General features: G+C 42.5%; 1 protein-coding gene across 7 annotated transcripts in view; it reads left to right on the plus strand.

Moving 5' to 3' along the window:
* The first annotated feature begins 200 nt into the window (after positions 1–200).
* pds5a (PDS5 cohesin associated factor A) overlaps positions 201–13664 on the plus strand; it is a 28666-nt gene continuing 15202 nt past the window's right edge. For 2 of the 7 annotated variants that reach the window (XM_060048051.1, XM_060048056.1), the window contains exons 1-10: positions 769–969; positions 1206–1358; positions 9595–9798; positions 10494–10580; positions 10687–10784; positions 11052–11178; positions 11898–11978; positions 12269–12409; positions 12880–12995; positions 13250–13344. In XM_060048051.1, coding sequence (XP_059904034.1) covers positions 955–969; positions 1206–1358; positions 9595–9798; positions 10494–10580; positions 10687–10784; positions 11052–11178; positions 11898–11978; positions 12269–12409; positions 12880–12995; positions 13250–13344 — 1117 coding nt within the window. In that variant the 5' untranslated portion in view covers positions 769–954. Of the gene's footprint in view, positions 336–467; positions 644–768; positions 970–1205; positions 1359–9594; positions 9799–10493; positions 10581–10686; positions 10785–11051; positions 11179–11897; positions 11979–12268; positions 12410–12879; positions 12996–13249; positions 13345–13664 lie in introns of those variants that run through there. The other 5 variants (XM_060048049.1, XM_060048052.1, XM_060048053.1 and 2 more) reach the window with 4 other exon arrangements.

Consider the following 13664-nt stretch of genomic DNA (forward strand, 5'->3'; position numbering starts at 1 on the left):
CAAATCCTTCCACAATTCATTACAAAAAAATACCCCCCCAAGAACCTACCAACATAATAACCAGCAATCCAATGCTCCTATATTACGCGTCATAGTCATACATTAAAACATCATCTTATTTTTCTACATGCCATCAGGTGCTTGCATCTCAGTTTCGTCGGGCTCCCGCCACATCTGTTGGGTGCAATGCCCTTGGCAGACCGACGGGGGCGCTACACCCCCAGTCTTTGCACACAGATCATTCGAACTGCATTGACTGAAGGGAGAGAGCTTTGTGCCGAAACTAGAAACCTTATCTGTGTCAGACAAATGAATTAAAACGGGCCACTCAAGAGGTAAATATTTTAAACGATTACTCCGAGAATACCCGAAGATTTATGTTGTCGCTGTGTACGCCAACTATGTTCATTTTTTAACTATGAGGGTGTTCAAAACGAACCGTAGGGACAAGTTGTTGGTCAGATGAGGGCTCCGGGAGGACGGTAGCAGTATGTGCCTGTAAACTAGCGGCGGCAGGAAGCGATGTGTTGAAGTTGAAAAAAGACAGAAACAAGTAAATTAGGTAAATGCTCCTGCTGAACAAAGTGACGGTTTTGGCCAGAAACTGCACGATTGAACCAAGAGAGGAGTTTTCTCAATCCCAGTTCGTATACTTAAGTTGTACTCCGTCCTAGCGTTGTAGCGGCAGGGCTCGGTGTGATGGGGATCTGTGGAGAGCTCGCGGCCTAGGCCACCATGTATGCTAACCAGTTAGCTGTGGCGACTAGCCGCTAGGTAGCTAGCATCATCTGCTACTCTACTGTGTAACACTCCCGCAAAATCGCTTACAATTTCAATGCAGCTAGCTCACTGGCCGTCTTATTGGCTAAATGTTTGGTAGTGTGAGGTTTTATCCGAGGACACTGTTCGAGTGCTTGTGCTGAACTAAACTGGCGTTCTGGTTTGTGTACCTTAATGGTGTTTGTTAACGTGAGCGTTGAGTTTATATCGAGCTATCTACGTTAGCATGGGGACATACGTACAATACTAGTTTTATTTTAGCTTCGTTCCAACACTTTCTATCGCTCGAGATTGTATTATGTGGAACTGTGTATTTGGCGTTATTACGAGAAAATGCACATTGGATATTACTACTTCTTTGCAAATAAGGATTTGGTGAAGTGGGATAGGTTTGTTGTCGTGAACTTTTGTTTTCTGACCCATAGAGGCCAGTAGAAGACCGTCTGGAATATACACAAACAAGCATGGAGTTTCCACCACAGCAGAAACCGGCGGGGGACGGGAAAATTGTCTACCCACCGGGAGTAAAAGAGATTACGGATAAAATCAGTAACGATGAAATGGTCAAACGGTTAAAGGTAAGTTAACAACTCTCTGTGTGTCTGCTACAAGTCAAGCACCAACCTATCACTGTTTCACCAAAGTTTCCAGATGCACCCATGAGATGTCAATACCCTGTTGCCAATTTATTTACATGCACGATCTCACCTACACCTTCTATTGCGTTCGGCTCTGTATGGATTTCACACCTTTTGTTCCATGAAGACATTTATATTCTATAGAAGTGCATGTTATTTATATAAATGGTGAATGATTAAACGTGTTAATCAGATGCAATGCATATCAACCTACATCGAACAGTGTTTTATGAGGTGTACATTTAAGATGTCTATGGCACAAGCAGATAGTTAAATCTAGCCCAGACCTGTAAAAAAAAAAAGGCAAGTCATTTTGTCCTGTTACGGGAAAGAGCTTGAACAAGACAAAACTGTTGCCAACAACTGGTTTACTCCAGCTCCAAAGTATTGCTTGTGTATGGAACTTTCTTTTCTCTGCCACAAACTTCACAAAAGCACATTGAAACACAGTATGCGACACGACAACTGCTTTGCTTGGTAGAATCCATCCTTGTGACCATCCTGCTGTCAGTTGTTTTCCAAACATGTCTATTTTTATTTTTATCTCCTGTTGCTTTACATCAATGTGGGCACGAATCATGTGGCAATGGTTCTACCAAAGATGGAAGGAGTTTTGGTCAATATCTTCATCCAATATAAACACAAGAGGTGATGTGTCCCCTGTAGGGTCAGCCTGGAAGTTCACAGAGAAACCGTGGCACCTGCTGACCCCATGCAATCACTCAAAGGCCTGCATTCTTGTATCATGGGGAAAGTTGTCACTCGTTTTTACAAGACTCAAAAATAGGATAGTTTCAGGACTCTGTTGTTTACAACATGAAACAATTTACCACAGTCTGAACCTTGTATGGATGCAGCGTGTTTTTCATTCTGAATCCCATGCTGAGTTTGCAGACTGCTCTTTTTTTATATTAAGTAATTATGAAGGTTGGTCCATTTGCCGAAAATATACTTCTGAATGATGGACTTGGATGAACAAGCCTAATCTTCCAAATGGTATTTGTTATTCACATGCGTTGAATGTTCAAGTGTTTTCCCACATGGACACACAGGGCGACCAATCAGGACGCAGCTTGTGCTTGTTGAGTTGTTGTTGTTTGTGTAGTATGTTGTACTTCTAGATTCAAGATATTATCAGTTGCTGAACGATATAACATGCAGGATTATTCTTTACCACCATTGTTGTAGTTTAGTTTGTTGTTTTTCTAGTTTCAAGCCAGTATAATTTGCTGAAGGGTGGAACATGTATGTTTAATCTTTACCACCATTTGTTGTTTTGATCCACTTCATTATCTAAGCAATTGCTAGCAATTGTATCCTCCTGGATTTGGTTATTTTGCAACCACCTATATGCATTGTGAGACAAATATTCTTTAAAGGGAAGATTTTATATTTTGTATTGTTCTTCAGCATTGAATGCTGAGAATATAGATGGCGATGTCCAGTGTCCACATTCATGTTTCCTTCGCATCCACATCTATTCCAAATGAGAGTAAGCCCAATCCCATTTCTACCCCTTACCCCTTCCCCTTCCCCCTCCCCCTTGTTTTGAAGGGGGAAGGGTCAAGGGTACCCCTTCCCTTTAAAACAAGGGGTAGGGGTAGGGGGAAGGGGTAAGGGGTGACAATGGGATTGGGCCTAAAACACATATTTTTGGATTATGCTCAAAAAGTTGAACGTGGTAACATGAACGTGAACCAATAATGAGGTATGTTGCATTAAGAAGTATTGCAGTGAAACCCACTATCTTAACTGCCGCAAGTAAATGGAGACCTGTTGTTTTAAACAAGTTACCGGCAGTTATGTCTTGTAATGCGATTGCCAGCACCCTTTGAGCACCACCATTACCCTGGTTTCTCTTTCTCTAATAACGTGAGTGACTCACCATCGCTGTATGAACTCTGCTTGACTTGACAGCATTTCAAGTAGAAGTGACCCCTCTAGCTCTAAATCCCTGATGTAATCTCAGCTTTTTGATTTTTCTGGTCTGTAATTACAGACATTTAAGGTTGGAGTAGGGCAATGGTTCCTCTTCCTCAGCTTGTAATATCAAGTACCAAAGTGACAGGGTGGCATTTAAAGCTGTATTTATGCAATTATGAATCTCTATATACTGCTGAAGGTAAGTGTAGCAAGAGGGTAGAAAGTGCAACAAGTGATAACGAGTAAGATGCAGACGCGAACGGCGTCAAGAACTGTCGAAAGCCACTGTTCAAATGTGGCCGAGCTATCGGAAACAACAAACGACCCGTGTCAGGAAAGATGCAGACCACAGTGATGTTGTTCTGGCTGCCACAGCGGAGAGCAGAACGCGGGAGAGAATGGTCTGAGTGTGACGAGGCAGAACAAAAATAACCGAACATCAATGAGCAGCAGTATACACAAGTAAGGCCCTATGTTCTGCTCGTGGCACGACAGTAGACCTCCCCCACACATCTACACGGCTCTGCTGTGCTTTTGCAATGGAGAAGATTGCAATGGAAGAGCTATGGAAAAGTTTTGATGGGGTTCTTCATACCGTATTGTGTATGACCTGTAATTGTTACTGAACAAGAACATTCATATGATCGTGTTTGATAATGTATCAACAATGTGGTGTTGTGTATGTTTCCTTTTTGTGCTGTGTTGGGGCCATTGTGGTCTTTAAAGTGTAAGTGAACCCCCCCCCCCCCCCCCCCCCCCCAGATTCCAACTGAGCTTTTTTTCTCCTTTTGTTTTTTTGGGTTGAGAGTTCTAGGAATGAGGGAGGGAGGGAGGGAGTGTTGTCCCCATGGCAACGAACCACGGCAACTATGTGATACTTTTTCTTAATTTTTTACCTGTTTTTGTATTTGCCACTCTGCAGTGGTTTACTTTAACTGACCCAGCTCTCTCGGGCGCCCCCATCAACGTCAACCGCTGCCCAGACAGTGTCCCGTTGTCGTGACGTCGAGGGTCAGACTTAAAGGCACTTTGACGTAACCAAAAGATCGACCCCAGCGTTGGGAGTAGAGTAAAATGTTCACAGGGAAAGGATTTTGCTCCTGTGACATTCTTATTTCAGAAAACAGTGATAGAACATTACTTTGTTGAAGATTATATAAGACTATTATATTGCCATGTTTAAAACGACAGCAAAAAAGAACACCTTCAAGCATGGATCCACTATTAACCTCTCAGTGTTGTGAGATAATCTGGCAAATGACCATGGGTCATGCTTGGTGTTTGGATCCATCTTTAGATTATCCGCCACTTTCCCTGCACTGTCCCTGTCAGTTGGATACACTGAAAGATGTTAATCGGGCCGGTGTCAATGGGTTGTCTGTTTGGAGAGGTTTCACCTGTGGGTGTGTGGAGAGCAGGCCAGGTCTCTGTGCCCGTCCCCCCACTCTGCTGGCTTGCTGTTGAGGGAATGCTTCTGTCCTTGGCAACAGCTCCTCTCGCTCTCACTGTCGTATATATTTAATTTTTTATATATAACAAGGACTACTAGTACTAACCACCACACACACACTGTATTAACTAATGTGTGACTATAATGTGGTGCCAAAATAAGGGGTGCTGCTTTTCTAGAGATGCCATACTAATGAGAACGTTTTATGCTTCTTCATTAGTCGGACGTCATTTGAATATTGTGGCATAACACAACATTGAATGCTGCTATACCTTTGATCCAAGTCCCGTCTGGCTCTTTTCGTTCTGTCAACAGCTAGTGTTTACACAGAAAATGAGTTTTAGATTATGTACACAATGTTCAACTGCTACCAGTCACTGTTCAACCCCTGAACAAAAACTAGATGGTAAAGGCTTGCTAAAGCTAAACAACTACAATGCTCTTTCTGTTTTCCCTCGTACCGTACAGCAGCTGCGTTTCTTGTCTCTGAACATAATTCTTCGCATTTTAAAGTCACCATCAAATTACAATGAGCCACATCATTTTGGCTTCATTCCACTGTCATACAATATAAAAATGTATAGCAAAAATGTCTATTGGTTCAAAATTGAAAGGGTACTTCATACACAGCTGATGTTGTCTTCTTAGTGGTGACAGCTTTAAGGAAAGTTGCCTTCAGTCATTAATAAGAAAGCACCCCGCCCAAATGGGAGAGCGCAATCCCCTCTGAAAGCGTGTCTGTAACATAATGACTACTCACTGATGTGCACATCCGTAACCCCCGTCCCATGTACTTTTATTGACCCCAGGCGTAAAAAACACAAAAATAGATAACACTGCTGCTTTGAATCGGTTTAATTTGACTGATTAAGTGCATAATGCATTGTTGCAGGTAAGCGGCTTAAACCGTGGATTCACTCAAAGCAATACGAGTTGACACGAGAACCAATGACTGCTTGAATATATAGGCTGCTGGATTCAGATCAGGAGGATCTGAATCCAATTGAGCCCTGGAGTATATAACTTGCAATTTAAAACCTAAAAATTTACCAGTGTCACAAATGCAGTCTCGGCAATACTTTGTCAAGCCATTGCTTATCTAGCGTCCTAAAGCTGCGCTATATAGGCATAGCTTCTTTTGAAATTCAAAGGCCATACAGGCCTATACATCTCACTGCGTCCCTCTGATCTTCCCACGAGATTGATACGAGATTATGCACTTTCTGGCTTTCCTTTTTCAGACTTTTTCTCAGTGGTATTGCAGCCAAAGGTGGAATGAGAATTTTCTTCCCTCCCTATAGAGACACGTTTCTGGGAACCTTTGAGGGCACCAGGGTCTAAATTAAGTTACAGAAAAGTCCCTGCTCAGAGGGTGTTGTACTTTCCAAAGTAAAGGGACTTTGGGGGATGGGCTTGCAGCGCTGAACATCTCAGATTGTTCATTTTATTATTAAGCATTTAATTTGGGCCATTTACAATTGCGGCCGCAAATCAACAGTTTTTTGTTCACTTCAACATGCATTAAATCACAGTCCTCTTATTGCATCGATAGTGGTTATCTACATCCATACACCTATTATTAATATCGTTATTACGTTTATATTTAGGGCAATTAGCAGAGTCTTTTATCCATAGCGACTTACAATAAATATATTTGTCGAAGGTTTAACAACATATCGGAATAGAATTCCATGCGGAATAGAAAAGGTGGTGTAGTCCGATATAATCTACATGCACTTATTCAGATTTGGTTATGGGTGGGTGCGGCTACTTTTTAACTTGGAGATGGCAGCTGCAGTAGTTCGCAATTGGTCCGTCGGTACATTTATGCACACCGAACTACACCGCTGTCAAGAAAAGTGGATTTTTTGCCTGATTCACGTCTTTCTTATTACTCCACGAGTAATCCGGTAATTTATCAAACCCAGGGTGTCCGGTTGCTAAGCGACGTCAACGTCTCTGGCGGACTATTTCTCTGCTGATCAACACTACGAATGGAAATTGTAAAAAGACACACGTGTGAAGATATTGTTTAGTTTTGGCAAGGAGCCGTGTAATAAGCGGGATAATGTATAGAACGTCGCCGGTCATTATCGAAAATAATACCCTTCAGGGCGATGCAAGACACCTCTGCTTCCCGTCGGGGTCCGGTTCGCTCTACCATTTTTGTAAATGCCATATATACAGTACATTTGGAATGCATGAAAGGAATCGATCTATTCACTTCTGATTCGTTATATACCGGTACACTCCGTATTTCATTTCTCCCGTCTTTTTCTCCACAAGCCGAGGACTGTCGGCAAGCGCTTCCGAACCTGTCGCCATCTCGTTGCGTCTCACTCTCATCCACTCTTGGATGAGAGTGAACTTTCTGCTGCTGCTGTGTGCGAGCTGAGGGGCCCGCCCACTGACTAGCCCCTGCGTGCAAGGAGTATGACTGAGAGTTGATGCTGCTTGTGTGCAAGTCCTTTCGTTCAAAGTATTTTTTTGTTTTCATATTTTCTCTTTTTTTTTTTTTTTTGGTATCGATACAAAAAAAAATTGCGTATCGTTTTTTGCGTGAGGGTATCGTGATACCTCTCTAGTATCGATATACCGTGCAACACTAATATGATATTTGTTGTATGCATTGATAATTTGTCTAGATAGAATTCGATTCAAAGACCAACGTTTACTTGCACTGCTGTTTAGAATATAGATTGCTTTTGATAAAATTACGGTTGTATGGCAACAGTTTTTGTTTAACCGGCCAACTTCCTACTTTTAGTTTGCGGGTATGCACACCAGTGGCGGCTAGTGGATTTTAAAGTGAGGGAGGAAGGACTGCACGCTTGGTTTCCATTGGCCTGCTTGAACTGTTGGTGTATGGTGGCATAAGAATGTGAGACCCAAGTTGTTTCAGGACTGTTTTGGTGAACTACAAAATAGTAGGGAGGGATAATTATGTGAATTGATGCAATGAACCAGTGGCAGCATTATACTTTGAAAGCTGGTGGGCAGCATGTCTTGGACTACAAGGGCAGAAGGAAAGGATGCAAAGCCAATTAGTCAAATCAGGCCTACTCTTGATTTGTAAAAGTAAATAAAAAAACTCGGCCTATTGTTGCCCTCAATGACTGAAGCTATTGGTTGTAATTTGGCTACGTTTATTTTCATCTACAATTGTTTTAAGAAAAATGAAGACACAAGACCGAAAGTGATGCCATTTAAAATGCATCATGCTTTGAATCATTCGCTAACATCCTTTCCACAATATCTAACAGAACGGTCCGAGTAACAACAAGAACAATATTTCAAAACTATTAACATGGGCTGTAAGCCTAACATTGTTGGAGGCAGAGGTGGATGTTAATGGATGTTTCAGAATGTTAGTCATGGTGATAAGCCAATTAAGATTGAGGGACTTCATTTGTAGATCAAGTCAATCCTCCTCGCGGGCTCCGCAGCTCGGCCACGGGCAGCCCGGCCGCGGGCAAAGGAAACGCCAATATAAGCAAACAGAGCCGCACTGTACCACAACGAACAGTAGCGCACCGCTCGGTGGAAAGAAGGCATATGACTGAGCGGGTTCTTTGGTCCTCGTAGCCTAGACTTGAGGGGAACTCCTCCCACCGGGCGGTTCCACAGCCAGGGGTCCTGCTTATGGGCATTAATTCATTACAGTAGTCTTGGCGATCTAAATTTTTTATTCTCAACAATGTTAGGGAGGATCTTCCTCCCTCTCCTCAATGGAGAAGCCTCCACTGATGCACACCCACTTAATATAATCGCCCTCAACCGCAAAATGTGCTTCACTACAGTGTTTTACACTTGGATTTAAAATCGAACTCCATAATCCTCTTAATATATAGGATATTTTTGATGAAAGTTGTTTTTTTCTCATAGTATTTATTGATTTCTCATGTGCTCCATTCGTTTTGTGCCTGATGTAAAGGGGCTTTCATTTGCTTAAACTTCGGGGTCTTTAGACCACGGTGGAAGCGCAGAGAACGGAGCAATGTAGCACTTGGGAATGGAAGTTCCAGGTAATTTTGGTGGAAACAAGGTTTAGGATTGTGAGGTAATTCCATCTAGTTCAATGGTTCTTCTTAAGCACCCAATGCTGGTGCATGTGCCTTCCCATCGTTCATTGCTTGTTCAAGCTCTCTTGAGATGATTGGTCTAAAACGAGTAAATATAAATCTGTATTGTCACTCTCAGAAACTAAAGTAATCCTCTTATGGCCTATTGGGTCACTGTAGATATATCATTGTTCAACGTTATGTTGTGAGGACTTTAAAGGTGCAACATTTACGATAATTGGTTTAACATTCCAAAATGAACAAGATTGTGACAATGTGTAGGAAAAACAGTTGGTCAGTGACGTTTATTGCAGAGATATTAACTTAATTTGGCCTTTACCTTCCCCCTTTATTCCACTTTGTACCTTAAGAGGAGACTGCATGAAGAGGCGTATTATAGCCGTAATATGTTACTATCATACCTAGTCACTTCATTTGCTACCAAACAGAGCATTTGTGCACAATTGATTATGGTGAATTTGTATTTCCTTGTTTCTCACAAATCAATTCCCCCCCCCCCCCCCCATTGGCAAGTACATTATTGAGCTCTGTTCTTAGCCAGAGCTTTGTAATTCACAAACAACATTAACAACCATTTCTCAAAACAAACCAAACGGGCCATTGATCTCCATCCTGAAATACTCAGATAATAATGTTCTCTACATTATTTGCCGGTTCACACATACACCTCACCCTCTGTCTCTCTCGCTCTCTTTCTGTCTTTGTGGCTGGCTCTCCCCAGATGGTGGTGAAGACCTACATGGACATGGACCAGGACTCTGAGGAGGAGAAGCAGCAGTATCTGGACCTGGCGCTGCACCTGGCCTCAGAGTTCTTCCTCAGGAATCCCAACAAGGACGTGCGTCTGCTGGTGGCCTGCTGCCTGGCGGACATCTTCAGGATATACGCGCCGGAGGCCCCGTACACGTCCCACGACAAACTCAAGGTAGGGGCTGCTCGATTATGGGGAAAAAAATCATAATCACGATTGTTTTGTATTGAAAATCTATATTGAAATCACGATTTTTCAAACGATTATTTTTTGAGTTTGAAAACGTGTTGTATTTATCAGCATGCCTCTCCCGGAAAAAATAACATTGTAACTGAGAACTTTGAATTTCCGCCTTAAAAAAATACACAAAACGGTAAAAAAGAAATTGTTCCAATCTAAAATAATATACAGATATATATCCAGCTGTTCTGCCCTTTCTATAAAACATAAAAAAATAAATAAAGATGATTATGTTAATTTTGTGATTGTGTGACGCTAAAATCGCTATCAAAATTGGGTTAATCGCCCAGCCCTAACTCAAGGTGACACAGCCTCTCCCAGCTGCCATGCGTTAGAGCACAGAACCCCAGTGGGGTTTGGGTTGGCAAGGACTTGGTGCCTGCTGTCGATCGCTGTAAAGGTCATTCATTTGGTTTTTGTTATATAATGGTTCTCTGACTAATGTCGACCATGAAGTGCAGCGGGTCGCTGTCAAAGTGCCGGCTGACCTCCTCATCCCATCTGTTGAACAAAGCGCTTCTTCTGAAGACTGAAACCAAATGTGCTTCTGAAGTGAGCAACCTACAGCTCAGAAATGAAGTTGATGAAATGTTCTGTTCAATTCCTATTCTATGTCTCCATCTCGGTAGGATATCTTTCTGTTCATCACCAGACAGCTCAAGGGCCTGGAAGACACCAAGAGCCCCCAGTTCAACAGATACTTCTACCTGCTGGAGGTAATGAGAGGCAGGCCTCTGTACCGGGGTAGTGTGAGGAAAGGAGGGTTTGTTTGTGTGGAGGAGTAAGGTTAGTTATCTTCCCCATCTTTGTGTTCTTCTGCAGAACCTGGCTTGGGTGAAGTCATACAACATCTGTTTTGAGCTGGAGGACTGCAATGAGATCTTCATCCAGCTTTTCAAAACACTCTTCTCAGTCATCAAGTAAGCACCCTTTGTACTTAAAATAAAAACTTTTGTTCAACTCTTTGGTTTCATACTAAGTGTATATATAGAATTGAATGAGAAATATTTAAATCTGTTTTCATCATGAACTAGGGAAGAATTTGCATGCAATTTCTTTTATGCACGTGCGTTGGTTAGAATTGTAAGGATTTCACAAGAATCCCATTAGTACCTTGGGCGTCGTAACTGTTGCTTTCCTAAGCCTATTACGGTAGACTGGTCTAAAACGTATGCCTGTCCTCACAGTAACAGCCATAATCAGAAGGTGCAGATGCACATGATGGACCTGATGAGTTCTATCATCACGGAGGGAGACGGCGTCACACAGGAGCTGCTGGACACCATCCTTATAAACCTCATTCCTGCACATAAGGTGGGCATTCCAGAATTCATCAAGCGCAGATAAAACGGGCTGCTTAATGTTGACGTTCAATACAAATAAGGATTCTTAAGAAATAAATAGTTTTGTTTTTCTTGGCTGCTTGACAGAAAAGGCACATTTAATCTCTGTGGGCTCTGGTAACTCGTTGGCATCTGTTTTTATTCAAGACGGACTCAATTGTTCGTTGAATAATAGGCGTTAGATTAATAGACGATGAAAACGATCGTGGGTTACAGCCCTGAACCCTCAGTCCCGGTTCCTTGGCACCCAAGGTCTCCCAGGAGGGTGTTTGTCTCAAACACGGCACAAGGACTTTATGAGATGGAGTACCGTATGAAAGCTGAGACTGGAATCAAGGTTTTTCTAGACCTTTGCTATATCGACCCAAAGGCGGACACAAACGATGAGGAAACGGGATACATCGCCGTCAGCTGTATTGATAATTAATAGGTCTGGATTGAGATATTGATTTGACTCTTCCAAAAGCGCTGTTGTGGCAGTACCTGGGAGAGGATGTCAACGCAATGTGTTTAGGGTTCGAGATGCAACCCTGCATTGCAGAGGGCGTTGACGCCCTAATAAATGGATGGCTACCCATTTAATTGTGATTGCTTGTAGTCCTTCACCCGCACTGTCAAGGCGCTTTGCCAAACGTCCACATGCACACACAGGATCAGAGGCACTCACCGGTACCTTCCTTTCCACCGCAGAACCTGAACAAGCAGGCGTACGACCTGGCCAAGACGCTGCTGAAGAGGACCGTTCAGACCATCGAGACCTGCATCGCTAATGTGAGTACGGCCTGGAGTCCTACCGTGGTGTCCGGGACACTCCCTCCTCTGTGTTTACCCAGCCCATTGGCTAGTCCACGTCCCAGGAAACAGGATTAGAGAAACCAACACCAGATGCACCACTGCCACTATTTCTGTTAATAAACAATTTTCTTCAATGTCTGCTCGCGCGTTTAAAGACGTCAACCAAAGTCACAGGAAAACATCAAATCACTTTATTCAAACCATCTTATTATCTTACTGTGTGTCAAGATGAATGTCTTTTAATTAGTTTGTACCTTTCCCCTCAGTTCTTCAACCAGGTTCTCGTGATGGGCAAGTCGTCCGTCAGTGACCTATCGGAGCACGTGTTTGACCTGATCCAGGAACTGTTTGCCATTGACCCCTTGTTGCTGACCTCCGTAATGCCTCAGCTGGAGTTCAAACTCAAGGTAACACTGCTTCATATGACATGAGCACACTGGCTTTTTGAGGGTCTGTTTCATTTTTACTTCGACCCATTCAGAGAGCTATTTAAAGCTGCACTATCTAAGGCTTCCCTTTGGCAGCCTCTAGAGGCAGGAGTTGTAGCTACAGTTATAGTTATATCATAGTTATTTCATTTTACGAAGAGCTTGCATTGCATTATCTTTAAAGTTGTTGGAGTGTGGCCATTGTGTCACTGGCTTGTTATGTACTGTTTGTGTACCAGTGTTGGTAATAATGCCGTTTAAAAGAACGGCGTAAAGTAACGCCGTTATTTAAGCTGTAACAAGTTACTTTTATTATAGAGTAATTCAGTTACTAACTCAGTTACTTTTTGGAACAAGTAGTGAGTAACTATAACTAATTACTTTCTTAAATTAGCGTTCCCAACACTGATGTGTACCGTATGTGACGTCCGTATTATCCTCCTTCTTAGAGCAATGACGGTGAGGAGCGTCTAGCCGTGGTACGCTTGCTCGCTAAATTGTTTGGGGCCAAAGACTCGGAGCTGGCCACACAGAACAGACCCCTCTGGCAATGCTTCCTAGGACGGTGAGACCACGCACGCACGCGCACGCACGCACGCACGCACGCACACACACACGTATAACTTACTATGCTTACTTACAGGAATGTGTTACATTGTATGTTTTAGATTTCCTAACATATATTTATTTAGTACTTATATTATTATATATATCTATATATATTATTATACTTATTTAGATTCAGTGTGTTTATGTTAGCGGCTGGTTATTATCGGATATGGATATGTTTTTGACATGCTTCTACGTATTCCTCTGCAGGTTCAATGACATCCATGTCCCTGTTCGTCTGGAGTGTGTCAAGTTTGCTAGCCACTGCCTCATGAACCACCCAGACCTGGCCAAAGACCTCACAGGTGTGTGTTTGTGTGTGCATGACTCTCTTCCATCCTGAGCTTGCTATAGGGCTATAGGGCATTGCAACGTCGCACTGCAATCACCATCTCCATTTTGGAAGTACAGGAGAATAACAATGATTAGTAGTAGTAGTAATTAATTTCGGTAATTTAATTGTGAAATCATGTCGGGTGAAATTGTTGTGTTTAATGCTGCCACATTGTTTCTCAGGCGAGACTTGGTAAAACAAAGTTTTGATTAGCCTAGGATACGGTATATTTTCATTTATTTGGGATTTAACATCTCTTGAGTACTCTCAAAACGGAGTAGTATTGGCAAT

The sequence above is a fragment of the Gadus macrocephalus genome, chromosome 3, assembly GCF_031168955.1.
Source record: "Gadus macrocephalus chromosome 3, ASM3116895v1".
NCBI classification, from domain to species: Eukaryota; Metazoa; Chordata; class Actinopteri; order Gadiformes; family Gadidae; genus Gadus; species Gadus macrocephalus.